We start from the raw sequence: 13770 nt of genomic DNA on the forward strand, positions 1-13770 counted from the left end.
TAGTTTGGCCATTTTGATCAAAATACATATTAATAAATGATTAAGACTTAGACTGTGTCTATATATGCTGCAAAGTCTCTATAAAATGTATTTTCTTCTCTGTTCCAGTTGAAGGAGTATTCCCAGAAAGCGGTTGAAATCTTAAGGGCACAGAACCATATCCTGACTAATCACCCTAACTCAAACATCTACAAGTATGTCTACACAAACATGCGATCTTGTAGCAAGGGAAGTATGCATTTTTAAAATATTTCACATTTATGAAAATGTAATGATTTGGTGTTTTCTCCTGCAGCACTCTGTCGGGTTTAGTGGAGTTTGATGGATTCTTTCTGGAAAGTGACCCCTGCTTAGTGTGCAACAATCCTGAAGTTCCCTTCTCAGTATGTGCAACTCAACTTCACTAAATGGACACAATTTCTAGCCAGAAAGTACACAAGATATTAAGCTTATATAACAGTGCAAGTTTTACACACTTTTGACTAAGGTTAGACAAACTAAGTTTTGGGTTTATAATATTTATGGCTATTTCAAGGTTTAAAAGGCTAAGGATGCTCACATGTATGGCTATGATACTGTTAATTATAATGCAAACTTATGTATATGCAGATAGAACAAGGACAAGTCAAAAAAAACACTTGCCATAGAGCCTTTGTAAGAGCTTATTGGCGTTAACGATCAATTTTTGTTTAAAACACCATCTTGTGTGTCTTGTGTTTGTTCTCCAGAACATAAAACTGTCATCGATCAAAGTTGACACCCGCTACACCACCACACAGCAGGTTGTCAAGCTTATTGGCAGCCACACGATCAGCAAAGTCACAGTAAAGATTGGTGACCTCAAACGCACCAAAATGGTTCGCACCATCAACCTCTACTACAACAACAGGACTGTACAGGCTATCGTGGAGCTGAAGAACAAGTATGTTTCAGCTGCTGTTCTTTCTCTCTAATCCTCTTTTTCCCTAATTACATGTTCATAATAGTTATTTTAAAATTAAGTTACAAGATACAACCCTTACATATTGGCCACTTTTTCACTCTCAAGTATAAGCTCTTAACTTTGCTGTCTGTTTTTAGGCCTGCTCGTTGGCACAAAGCAAAGAAAGTTCAGCTGACCCCAGGACAAACAGAAGTGAAGATCGACCTTCCTTTACCCATCGTTGCATCCAACCTGATGATCGAGTTCTCAGATTTTTACGAGAACTACCAGGCCTCCACCGAGACCCTGCAGTGTCCACGCTGCAGCGCCTCTGTGCCGGCTAACCCTGGGGTGTGTGGCAACTGCGGTGAGAACGTGTATCAGTGCCACAAGTGCAGGTGAGCAGCAGGTTTCCTCTGCAGGTCTGAAAAAATTGAGGAAAGTGTGGAAGAAATTGAAGTTGATTGTATTTTAAATTTGTGGTTGTTGTCTATTAGGTCTATTAACTACGATGAAAAAGACCCCTTCCTGTGCAACGCCTGTGGTTTCTGCAAATATGCCAGATTTGACTTCATGCTATATGCAAAACCATGCTGTGCTGTGGATCCCATCGAGAATGAGGAAGATAGGAAAAAGGTAAGCAGACACACTTGTATGAAAAAAAAAGTCTCAGTCCAAAATATTAGCATATATGCACTTCACTCTGCATCTCCTACTCTTTAATTTCCTGCAGGCTGTGACCAACATCAATACCCTGCTGGACAAAGCTGACCGGGTCTACCACCAGTTGATGGGCCACCGGCCCCAGTTGGAGAGCCTCCTGTCTAAAGTGAATGAGGCGGCACCTGAAAAACCACAGGTCAGTCAGAGGGGCTTGAAAAGCCTACTACTAGATGTTGGATAATAAATTGAGGCTTGAGACATGTTAAGGAGGCTTATTTGACCACATTTGCTATTCAATGAAATGTATGCGATGAAAAGTTTCTACTGATACATACCACACACACCTGGGATATTAAATAAATTTGTCTTTCCAAAATCATTTTCAGCGAATGTGAATTTCTGAAACACTTGCAGCTGACCAACAGTCTTTTTATAAAACCCTCAAGCAGAACTGCCAGAATCATTACAGTGCTATCAATTTTTATAGATATTTGTAGATATTTTTTGTTTCCTCTGAAATGTTGATTTAAGATTTTTGTGTTATCTCATGATATCATTTTCTCTTTTTCCTATGTTGTCCTCAGGACGACACTGGAGCAGGTGCAGGGCTCGGTACGTCCTCTGCTAATGTGAACAGATACATTCAGCAGCTGGCTCAAGAGTACAGCGGAGACTGCAAGACTTCATTTGATGAACTCTCCAAGATTATACAGGTCGGAGAGGACAAAGAGTTAATTATTTTCCTAGTAACTGCATCTGTTTTTCCCTGCTCACAAATAACTCTGGCCTCTCACTTTGTTTACAGAAAGTGCTTGCATCTCGTAAAGAGCTCCTAGAGTATGATCTGCAGCAGAGAGAGGCTGCCACCAAGTCCTCCCGGAGCAGCAGTAGCCACCAGCCCACCTTCACCGCCAGCCAGTACCGTGCCCTCTCTGTGCTGGGCTGCGGCCACACATCATCAAACAAGTGCTATGGCTGTGCCTCAGCTGTCACTGGTCACTGCATCACACTGCTTCGCGCACTGGCCACTAATCCAGCCCTCCGGCAGATCCTGGTCCTCCAGGGTCTAATCCGTGAACTGTTTGAGTACAACTTGCGGCGAGGTACAGCAGCCATGAGGGAGGAAGTGCGCCAGTTGGTCTGTCTCCTCACCAGGTATGTTCTTCCCCCCATTTTAGTGGTTAAGTAGAAGAAGTTAATAGATTTCTGCAACTTGACCTGAGAGGCTAAAGCGTGGCACAAAACAGTCGGAGGTGATTGGTTGTATGCATAACTCTCTGATAACACTAATGCTTGATAACATGTTTGAATGAGAGCATATAATGTTCATCTAGATTTACTTTTTACTTTTTACACTAACTGTATGTATACAGTTTATTGAAGTGGTGATTAAATGTCATTCTGTGTCTTGTTTCCTTCTGTATTATCCCGCTTCAGAGATCATCCAGAGGCCACCCAACAGATGAATGACCTCATTATCGCCAAGGTGTCAGCTGCCCTCAAAGGCCACTGGGCCAACCCTGACCTGGTACTTGCTCTAACATGTCCTACTGGAAGTTGACGAAATGAAGGAAAAGAAGCATTAGAAATTGAAAATGTTGTTGGAAAATGTCATTTTAGTTTAAACAACAAAGCTCCTGGAGTTGGTGGTTTAACTTTGTTGAATAATCTCAAATGTTGATATGAAGATGATGTTTTGTTTTCAACAGGTTAGTAACCTGCAGTATGAAATGCTGCTGCTGACGGACTCTATTTCAAAAGAAGGAGGATGCTGGGAGTTACGGTTGCGTTGTGGTAAGCCTGATTTCCTTACCTCATCCATTCAAAAGATGGTGTATCTTTTAAGATCTTTGAAGTATCAGCCTGTGGGGATTAGTTTCATGGGGAGGAGCTAATGTCTTAGGCTACATCCTCGCTACTACCAGGGTGTCTGTTTAGTATTAAAAGTATTAAAAATTGATCAGTTTAGTGAAAATTCAGGCTCTTGTATGTGATATGCTTATTTCTCATACACAGCTAAAACGCTTGTGTGGATGGAGATCTTTTTTTTTTTGTTCTAGAATTGAAACGTAGTAATGTGGATTTAGCCTTAGTCTGTGTTACTTTATTGTGTTAAAGTATAAACAGTCGTACCGACTTCTCTGTCTGATAGCGTTGTATTCTTTGTCCTCGTAGCCCTCAGTCTGTTCCTCATGTCGGTAAATATAAAGACACCTGTAGTGGTGGAGAACATCACTCTCATGTGCCTGAGAATCCTACAAAAGCTGATCAAGCCCCCTGCTCCAACGAGCAAGAAGAACAAGGTAAATATGTTATAACTCTGCCATTCAGCTACTGCTCTGTCATGGTTTTCCTTTGCCATTTAGAGGGCCTTAGTGGTGCCAGCTTTAATCTAGATGAAGAGCCAATGAATCATTATACTTCCAAATTTTATTTAAAATACACAGCTTGGGAAATGTAAGAATGGCATATCTGGTTTCTGTCAGTTATCACATGGTTGTATCAAGTTCCCTTTCACTAAAGTAAATCTTTGCTTTTGGTTATAGGATGCTGCTGTTGAGTCCCTAACCACAGTCAGGCCCTACAGTAATGAAATCCACGCTCAGGCCCAACTCTGGCTCAAGAAGGACCCCAAAGCATCTTATGAGGCCTGGAAGAAGTGTCTCCCAGCAAGATGTATGTATTGTGTCTGAACAAATATACAGCAGCAAGAAGGTTCTCGGTGAAATAATGAAAACGTATGATGACAAGCTTTTCTTGATAATAACAGGTCAAGAAAGTGTGTCAAAGCCTCAGGGGAAAACTGAGTTGCGAAAGCAGTACCTGTTGGAGAAGTATGCTTGGAAGTGGAAGCAGTTCATGAGGTCCAGAAAAGGTGAAGGCCTCTTCCCTCGCCTGCTCAAACTGAGCCACAACAACTGGCTGCGACAGGTACATTTTCTCACTTACTTATTACTTTTCTCTTTTTAGATAATGTTTTGTTGCAGGTTTAATCGGTGCCCTGCTGTTTCTTATTAATGTCAGAAGTGCATATATTTAGTTTAACAATCCACTTAGGAGTCAATAATCATTTTAAAATTGAGAAATTATAATACTGTCTTAGCTTTTTAGTTTACAGACTTGATAAAGCAACTTGTTAAAAATTGTAAACTAAAGTTGTATCTGTTGCAGGTCCTTTTTACACCGGCCACTCAGGCAGCCAGACAGGCAGCTTGCACTATTGTTGAGGCCCTAACTACAATCCCCAGCCGCAAGCAGCAAGTCCTGGACCTGCTCACCAGGTATGAGCCACAAACAAAAAAACAGCAAACGTCAAGCAAACATCACGCTTCTGCATTTCCTCATTACTTAGAGTTAGTGTTAGTGCATGCATTGTATGTTACCTTAGTAAATATGTTTTTGCAGAAATTGTAATGCAGCTGACAGGCAAAAAACATGGTTTTCAGCTGTATTGAAGGTAAACAAAATGTCTCCAGTTGAAGTACGAAAACTGTTAAAATAATCAACTACTGTCAAGAAAAAGAAAATGTGTTCTGGAAACTTAAAGTAGGTTTGAGCACTTAGTGCGCAGTTTTAGACCTGACGTGATGTAAAATGACTCTTACTGTGTCTGTGTGCCAGTTATCTCGATGAGTTGAGTGTAGCTGGAGAGTGTGCAGTGGAGTACCTTGGTCTGTACCAGAAGTTGATCAAGCCAACACACTGGAAGGTTTACCTGGCAGCCCGTGGAGTCCTGCCCTACATCGGTAACCTGATCACCAAGGTAATGGCCCGAAAGTTCAAAACTATATAATAATATAGTACGATAAACTCTGTGTGTTTCATAAAATACATGTATGTACGTGTATGTTTTTTTTGCTTGTTTGTTTTTAACTTTCCATTACATTTCACTACTTTTATCACCTTTGGTAGTAGAGGTATCCATATGTCTTACTTGTGTAATAATAATTAATGTCAATATAGCAAATAAAACTGGATCTTTCAATTCTCTTGTTTAGGAAATCGCCAACCTGCTGGCTCTGGAGGAGGCTACACTGAGCACAGATTTGCAGCAAGGCTACGCCCTCAAGAGCTTGACTGGTATGTTGGTTTCAGTCCTGTTATTTGAGTAATAAGACATGACAAGGTGTTTTCAGGTTTAAATGAGATTTTCAACACCATTACAGAATAAATGATACAGATTCATTTTTTTTTACACAATTAAACTTCAGGCTGATTTAATTTTTAAATGTTGTTCAGATGCCTTTCCTTAAATGATTTATATGTGTTCGGTGCCACTGCAGGATTGCTCTCCTCTTTTGTGGAGGTGGAGTCCATCAAACGGCATTTCAAAAGTAGGCTGGTCGGTACGGTGCTCAACGGCTACCTGTGTCTGAGGAAACTGGTGGTGCAGCGCACCAAGCTCATTGATGAGACTCAAGACATGCTGCTCGAGATGCTGGAGGACATGACAACAGGTGTGCACTGACTCAAGTTAAACAGATATGATTCTCATGATTAACATACTGCAAATTGTAGTTCCACTGCTGCATTTTGACGTCTATAGCAATTCTTTGATTTCACACTATTATAAGAGATAAACTCAAGTCGAGAGATTTGATGATTTGGATTAGTTAAGTATTTGACTGCTGCTTCCATAACCCAATAAATCCACAAACAATCTTGTGAAATTAATTAACTGAATAAAGATAATTGTATATTGTGTATGTATTAAAAACATCAACATTGTAAATCTTGGTGTGCTGTTCAGGTACTGAGTCTGAAACCAAAGCCTTCATGGCAGTCTGCATAGAAACTGCTAAGAGGTACCAGCTGGATGACTACAGGACACCCGTGTTCATTTTTGAGAGATTGTGCAGCATCATCTATCCTGTGAGTTACTTTTACCAATGGTTTATTTCTTACAGAAGGATGAATGCTAAATTAATTGTAGCTTGTCTTCATCTGCAGCATTTTTTTCTATCCCTTGTGTTTAGGAGGAGAATGAGGTGACAGAGTTCTTTGTGACCTTGGAAAAGGATCCTCAGCAAGAGGACTTCCTGCAGGGCCGCATGCCAGGAAACCCCTACAGCAGCAACGAGCCCGGCATTGGCCCTCTAATGAGGGACATCAAGAACAAAATCTGTCAAGACTGCGACCTTGTGGCGCTTCTTGAAGACGACAGTGGCATGGAGGTAAAATGTGTATTTTACGCTGCCCCTTCTTTATTTTAAACATCAAGTGGCATGTTTAAAACCCCATTTCTTGTCATGATACTAGCTTTTATCAAACTTTGTACTGTTTCTCAGTGAATTCTAAAAGCTGACCTGTTGTAAGACATTCATTTGATGCCACTCTGTTTTCATCAGCTTCTGGTAAACAACAAAATCATTAGCTTGGATCTGTCAGTGGCAGAGGTCTACAAGAAAGTGTGGTGCCCTACAAATGAGGTGAGAGTCCTGATAAGGATTGACCCTTTAAGAGCATTTTGAATTGTGCAGATTGTTATTAAATGCTTAGCACTCTGAATAGCGGTGCAATAAGGCCATTACTGTTAGTCATGGACCCTGCTGTTTGTGTTTTTTTTCCAAGGGTGAGCCAATGAGAATCATTTATCGAATGAGAGGTCTGCTGGGAGATGCCACTGAGGAGTTCATAGAGTCACTGGACTCAACCACAGGTTAGTTTTACTGTATTTTGTCCTAAATATCACATATATTAATGTTGTTCACCAATGCATAAGCTATTCGCTTCAAGGTCATGTTCCGTGCCATCACAATTGCCTGTATTCACTACCTATTTGAAAGAATAATGTAAAAAACAAATGTGCAATATCTTGTCAAAACTGAGAATTTTTCTACTTAACCTTATTACAGATGAAGAGGAGGATGATGAGGAGGTGTACAAGATGGCAGGAGTCATGGCACAGTGTGGAGGACTGGAGTGTATGCTCAACCGACTGTCTGGAATCAAAGACTTTAAACAAGGAAGACATCTGCTCACTGTAAGCCCTTTACAATAAGACTGTAATCTTTATTTTATTAACTTTTTAAGGTATACTGAAATATATTTTCGAAATTTAAACTCCTACTACATGAATAATACAATGAGTTGTAACAGATTCCAACATTTTGGGATTGAAAGCTGAAAATGTGTCAGATTTTCAAGCTTTGACCCAATCAACCCTCTGCTCCGGTCGTCAACATGGATTATTTTTACCCTTGACTACTAACGAACATGGCTGCTATTACTGACAATAAAAGTACACTGTTTATCTATCCAGAATAAACTAATACCTTTCTCATTTAAAATGTATTGAAGTCCTTAAAACTTTGTAAACAGAAATGTCTTATGTTTAAAACAATTGTTTTACTTTGGGAAATCTTACATTTTCATCAACAGCAGAAATGCTGCAAGGCCTTGTGCAGTTTGCATAAATACCAACAGCAGAACTGACAATTTTGTCTCCCTCACAGGTTTTGCTGAAGTTGTTCAGTTATTGTGTAAAGGTGAAGATCAACAGACAGCAGCTGGTCAAGCCAGAGATGAACACACTCAACGTCATGCTGGGAACTCTAAACTTGGTGAGTGTTACAGTGACTATAAAAGCCAGGACACACACACACACACACACAGCCCCCACATCAAAGAACTACTGACGAGGAAGTGGACTGTTGTCGCCTTTGTCTTACCCAAAAAGTCACACTTGAACACAATGCAAAGACGAAAGCCAACGGACAACTAGCTGATGGTAATAATGATTTTCTGCACCTGCAAAGAGCAAATTTATATTTACCATGCGCGAGCAAACAATAACAAATACAATTATGAACTGTTTTTGTTGAGCCTTAATTGATACAAATTTGATCTGATATTATACCTGATTAGACAGGTTTGACTTGACCTTATTCGTTTGTTTACTTTTCCTCCCTTACTGATTGGTATACAATTACCTCTGCCAACAATCTGACTTCTCCAACTGAGCGAATCATTTCTTATCTGTGTTAACATAGGACGGTTAAGCTCTATGAAGGCTTCCATGTCCTTTCGGTCTATAAAAATCTATAAATGGCCGAGAGGGACATAAAGTACTGCATGGTACCGGTAAGGCTAAACACGTTTTGCTCGGAGCTAGGGTGATTTTGAAAGACTAGAGAAGGAGCTCAGTGAGATGCGCTTGTCACTGCCCCGGCAAATTTGAAAGCCTGCACTGCACTTCTGTTCATGTTGCAAGATCATACATATGCCACGCCACAGGAGAAGGAACCATTGTCGCAAAATAGCCGAAAAAGAAAATTAAAAAGGCAACGTGACCGGCAAATTCAGAAAACTAAGGTAAACAGCTTCTTGGCAGATAGCGCCTACCGCAGTTGCAACGCATGTTTGAAAAAGTGAGGCGCGAGAGAGCACCATTTGTTTTAATCCAATATACAATTTTACCAAAAGATGGGAGAAAAACCTACACAGTGCTCCTTTAAGTGTAAGAAAAGTTTAATGTTGTTTTTATGTCTTTTCCCCCTCAGGCTTTAGTGGCAGAACAGGAAAGTAAGGACAGTGGTGGAGCCTCCATTGCAGAGCAAGTTCTGAGCATCATGGAGATCATTCTGGACGAAGCCAATGCTGAGATCTCAGAGGACAAGGTGAGCATCTAAAGCCGATTCACCCTTCTGAGTAAAGAAGAAATTTTGGGTTGACACCATAATAATAACAAAGCCTGTAAATATTGTATGCTTGTAACTGTTTGATTCAAAGAGGGACTGTTTTCTCTTTTTCAGGGTAACCTCCTGCTGACAGGAGACAAAGATCAGCTGGTTATGTTATTAGACCAGATCAACACCCCGTTTGTGCGCTCCAACCCCAGTGTGCTGCAGGGTCTGCTGCGCATCATCCCGTACCTGTCCTTCGGTGAACTGGAGAAAATGAGGATCTTGGTGGAACGCTTCAAACCATGTTGCAACTTTGACAAGTGGGCATTACTTTTACTTAGAAAACTTAAAATGTGCATTTATTTATAAGTGGATATTTTTCAGGTCTTTACATGGATAGAAACACTAAAATCACAGTTTGTGACGAGGTAGAACTGATCCCTGACTTTGTCTTCTAAGGTACGACGAGGAGCATAGTGCAGATGACAAAGTGTTTTTGGATTGCTTCTGTAAAATCGCTGCTGGGATCAAAAATAACAGCAACGGCCATCAGTTGAAAGATCTTATTCTCCAGAAAGGAATCACACAGAGTGCACTGGACTACATGAAGAAACATATCCCCAATGCCAAAAAGTATGTCTTCTCACATCTTCTAGAGCCCAAAGATAAAGCAGTATCATACATATATATATATGCCAATACATGACCATTTTTTTCTTGTTCTACACTCTGATTAGTCTGGATGCAGATGTCTGGAAGAAGTTCCTTTCCAGACCAGCTCTACCCTTCATTATCAGATTGCTCCGTGGTTTGGCTACCCAGCATCCCCCCACACAGGTACTATTATACTACTAATATTATAAATGTTTCCATGTAAACATCTTCCATGTATGGAAGTGGAATTACAAGATAAACCTTTTAAACCATTAAAGCGCAATTCTGGTATAAAATCATCCCAGGGTCTTTTTGTCAAATTCGTTCATCAAATAAGTCAACGAGACAATTTTTTTTGTATGAACTATTAACCGAGAAATCCGGTATGGTCGCCAACAGCCGGACATTGCTATGACTGATTGTCTTGGCAATCGTTCATATACGAATGATTTTTAAACCGGAATTACGCTTTACAGCTTGCAAACTCTGCATCAACAATATGTTTGCGAGCAAACCAGCCTACCTACCTGACTGGATGTCTTCTTATCTTCTGTTCAGGTGCTGATAGGCACAGATTCAATAACCAACTTGCACAAGCTGGAGCAGGTATCCAGTGACGAAGGTATCGGCACGCTGGCGGAAAACCTTCTGGAGGCGCTGAGGGAACACAGTGATGTCAACCTGAAGATTGAAGCAGCACGCAGGGAGACCAGATCAGAGAAGAAGCGTATGGCTATGGCCATGAGACAGAAGGCCCTAGGAACACTTGGCATGACGGTACTACTTTCCTCTTTTATCAAACTTTTCTTTCTTCTCTTCACTTTTCTTCTTTCATCTCTTTGTTAAAATGCTTTATCTCTACCACTGTCACTTTGTTTCATTTATACAGTCCAGTGTGACATTATGGATTTTCTTTTAATGTTTGGTTTATGTGTTTGCCTTTCAGACCAATGAGAAGGGTCAAGTGGTGACCAAGACCTCACTGTTGAAGCAAATGGAGGAGCTGATAGAGGAGCCGGGCTTGACATGCTGTATCTGTAGAGAGGGTTACAAGTTTCAGGTACACATACAGGATTATGAAAATTTCTCTCTGAGTTTGCATTAAATAAATGTATATATCAGCTGCCACTGATTGTAGTTGTATGCAGGTATATTGATAAACCAGCTAGCATTCTCAATCCCTAAATACTGAGTAAGACTTGGAAATATTTTTGTGTACTGAATGAACTTGAGGTGCTTTAAATGAACTTTTCAACCTTTGTCTCTTTTATCCTAGCCTACCAAAGTCCTGGGTATTTACACTTTCACAAAGCGTGTGGCCTTGGAGGACTTTGAAAACAAGCCTCGGAAGCAGCAGGGCTACAGCACTGTGTCGCACTTTAACATAGTCCACTATGACTGCCACCTTGCAGCCGTCAGGTAGCAACAAACACTGTCCTGTACCTACTGATGTTTAGAGTGCCCTTTAAAAATGCTCTGCCCTAATCTCACTTTTCTTTTATTCTTGTCCAATGATTATATTTTTCCATTTTCCCCGGGGCAGGCTGGCTCGTGGGAGAGAGGAATGGGAGAGTGCTGCTCTTCAGAACGCCAACACCAAATGCAATGGACTACTTCCTGTGTGGGGGCCACATGTGCCGGAATCAGCATTTGCTACATGCTTAGCAAGGTAAAATCATGAATCAACACACACACACACAGCCAAATGTTCCTTTCTGTGAATTTCAGTAAATAATTCTCTACTGTATATTTCTGTGGCGCACAGGCACAACACATATCTGCAGGAGTGCACGGGCCAGCGGGAGCCAACGTACCAGCTCAACATCCATGACACCAAACTGCTATTCCTCCGCTTTGCTACCGAACAATCGTTCAGCGTGGACACAGGAGGAGGAGGACGAGAGAGCAATATCCACCTCATCCCTTACATCATCCACACTGTTCTCTACGTCCTCAACACGTATGTACCTTTCTGATGTAAAATGAATGTGACCTCAGAAATGACTCCTCACACGTTCAGTCTGTGTCAATGCCCAGTTGCTTATTTGACCAACATTCAGCTGGTTTAGTTCATGTATTTCCTTCCTTGTGTCACTTGGAACTGTTGTTACTACAGTACAAGAGCTACGTCCCGGGAGGAGAAGAACCTGCAGAGTTTCCAGGAGCAGCCATGTGAGAAATGGGTGGAGAGCTCATACGAGGTTGAAGGGCCGCACTATTTCACCATCTTGGCCATGCACATCATGCCGCCTGAACGCTGGAGGAGTTCACGTTTATACTTCCTACGAAGACTCCTGGTCAATGCACACTCCCGCAAGGTCTCGGCAGTCTGCACCAACAAGTATGACACTTAAATTATTTTTTATTGTTCTGTCCTGCTTTGTTTTACAACACATGCAGCGTTTTTGTCTACCATGTATTTCTGTGACTTCAGTTGTTTGAGCATTTCTGATATACCAGAGTTTCTCTAAAGCAAACCCACACTGGACGATGTGTACTGTACTTAGTGTAAATGCAGTTTATCTCAAAACAAGCTTCTAACTTCTCCCTCTTCTTCTCTTTTATCATCAGACTCACAGATAAAGCACCAAAGGAATATGCAGTATATCGCTCACCTCTTCTCTTCTGGGCCCTGGTGGATCTTGTCTACGACATGTTTAGGGTAAATTTCAAAATTAGGGATGCAGGATATGTAGTTACCTGCTTCTCAGACCAACCAACATGATTGCAGATAATTTTACAGCTAAGTTTCTGAAAACACTTTTATGCAAGAAATAGGCAATGAAGTTACAGAATCTTGATTCATATTTGATCCATGCTGCCTAGTTTCACAGTTTGATCGGAGTTCATGAGACAGTCATTGACACTGGAAGCCCAGTTCAGATTAAAAATTTGCGCTGAAGCAAAACCGTTTTAGAACGTAGAAGGGACCTGCTGTCACAAGCTCAACAAGGTGCTTTTCAAGAGAAGTCCAACATAATATAAGAGTCAAGGTTTTCATGTAACACCTGCGCATTGAAAGTTGTTGCAAGTTTCAGCTCATCTCGTTGCAAATCTTTGGTCTGAACTGTGCTCAAGAGACTGCTTGTCTCTGATTGGCTGTTTCCATTCTGTCGTGGTGGAATCTTGCAGATGTCGTTAGCAGCAACAGGTGGAGGCAGAGGATCTCATGTACTACTGTCAGGAAAAAACACATTACCTTCTTACCGCTACCTATTGCACTTCTTAAGTCAGTGAATGAGGTTAATTTAAGGGCTATAATTAATCAAAATAATGCACATTATAGATTTACAATTATCAACCAATAATTTTTAAGTAGTTATTTACGTATATAGTGCATCCTTATTCTTATTATTTTTTGTTTGCAATGCTTCAAACGATTGGGCACTGATTATCGTTGGTCGTGCTTTCTAATCTTGGTGAAGTTGCAGAGACGTGTTTAATCCAGCTTTATAAAATGGATCATTAGCGCCTAAACAAAGGCTTTATGAATGTTGGCGCCTACAACAAAAAACTCTGAATGTAGTCAGGTGAAGTTGGAGAGCTCTTTTCTTTGACATCAGTACTACTGGGAATATTTATGATGTATGAACATTTATATCCACTTTGGAGACTAAATTCTCAGTGACTGACCTCACTGCCTTTTTTCTTCTCTTTGGTCGTACAGAAAGTACCCACCAGCAACACAGAGGGAGGCTGGTCGTTCTCCCTGGCAGAATATGTCCGTCACAACGACATGCCCATCTACGAGGCCTCGGAGCGCGTGCTCAGGGCCTTCCAGGATGAACTCATGCCCGCGGAGTCCTTGTCAGAGTTCTGTGATGTTGTAGGTCAGTATACAAACACACCTCATTCACAGTATCTCAGCATAATTATTATCAAACTTGGAAGATTCTTTGACACTTC

General features: G+C 41.0%; 1 protein-coding gene across 10 annotated transcripts in view; it reads left to right on the forward strand.

Annotated features, from left to right (window-relative positions):
• The window catches only part of ubr4 (ubiquitin protein ligase E3 component n-recognin 4), a 51956-nt gene that overhangs the window by 36789 nt on the left and 1397 nt on the right, over nt 1–13770 (forward strand). For all 10 annotated transcript variants that reach the window (XM_083920767.1, XM_083920771.1, XM_083920770.1 and 7 more), the window contains 35 exons: nt 109–194; nt 296–383; nt 729–922; nt 1081–1320; nt 1420–1558; nt 1656–1781; nt 2170–2298; nt 2391–2740; nt 3023–3113; nt 3295–3379; nt 3761–3888; nt 4132–4261; nt 4356–4516; nt 4757–4866; nt 5207–5348; nt 5584–5665; nt 5869–6042; nt 6336–6457; nt 6562–6759; nt 6934–7014; nt 7157–7244; nt 7441–7568; nt 8041–8148; nt 9088–9204; nt 9340–9530; nt 9670–9843; nt 9948–10047; nt 10423–10641; nt 10811–10924; nt 11141–11283; nt 11408–11533; nt 11630–11824; nt 11981–12205; nt 12436–12526; nt 13532–13694. In XM_083920767.1, the coding sequence (XP_083776893.1) occupies nt 109–194; nt 296–383; nt 729–922; nt 1081–1320; nt 1420–1558; nt 1656–1781; nt 2170–2298; nt 2391–2740; nt 3023–3113; nt 3295–3379; nt 3761–3888; nt 4132–4261; nt 4356–4516; nt 4757–4866; nt 5207–5348; nt 5584–5665; nt 5869–6042; nt 6336–6457; nt 6562–6759; nt 6934–7014; nt 7157–7244; nt 7441–7568; nt 8041–8148; nt 9088–9204; nt 9340–9530; nt 9670–9843; nt 9948–10047; nt 10423–10641; nt 10811–10924; nt 11141–11283; nt 11408–11533; nt 11630–11824; nt 11981–12205; nt 12436–12526; nt 13532–13694 (5038 nt within the window). The remainder of the gene's footprint in view (nt 1–108; nt 195–295; nt 384–728; nt 923–1080; nt 1321–1419; nt 1559–1655; nt 1782–2169; nt 2299–2390; nt 2741–3022; nt 3114–3294; nt 3380–3760; nt 3889–4131; nt 4262–4355; nt 4517–4756; nt 4867–5206; nt 5349–5583; nt 5666–5868; nt 6043–6335; nt 6458–6561; nt 6760–6933; nt 7015–7156; nt 7245–7440; nt 7569–8040; nt 8149–9087; nt 9205–9339; nt 9531–9669; nt 9844–9947; nt 10048–10422; nt 10642–10810; nt 10925–11140; nt 11284–11407; nt 11534–11629; nt 11825–11980; nt 12206–12435; nt 12527–13531; nt 13695–13770) is intronic.

This window comes from Echiichthys vipera (genome assembly GCF_963691815.1).
Source record: "Echiichthys vipera genome assembly, chromosome: 9".
In the NCBI taxonomy this organism is placed as follows: domain Eukaryota; kingdom Metazoa; phylum Chordata; class Actinopteri; order Perciformes; family Trachinidae; genus Echiichthys; species Echiichthys vipera.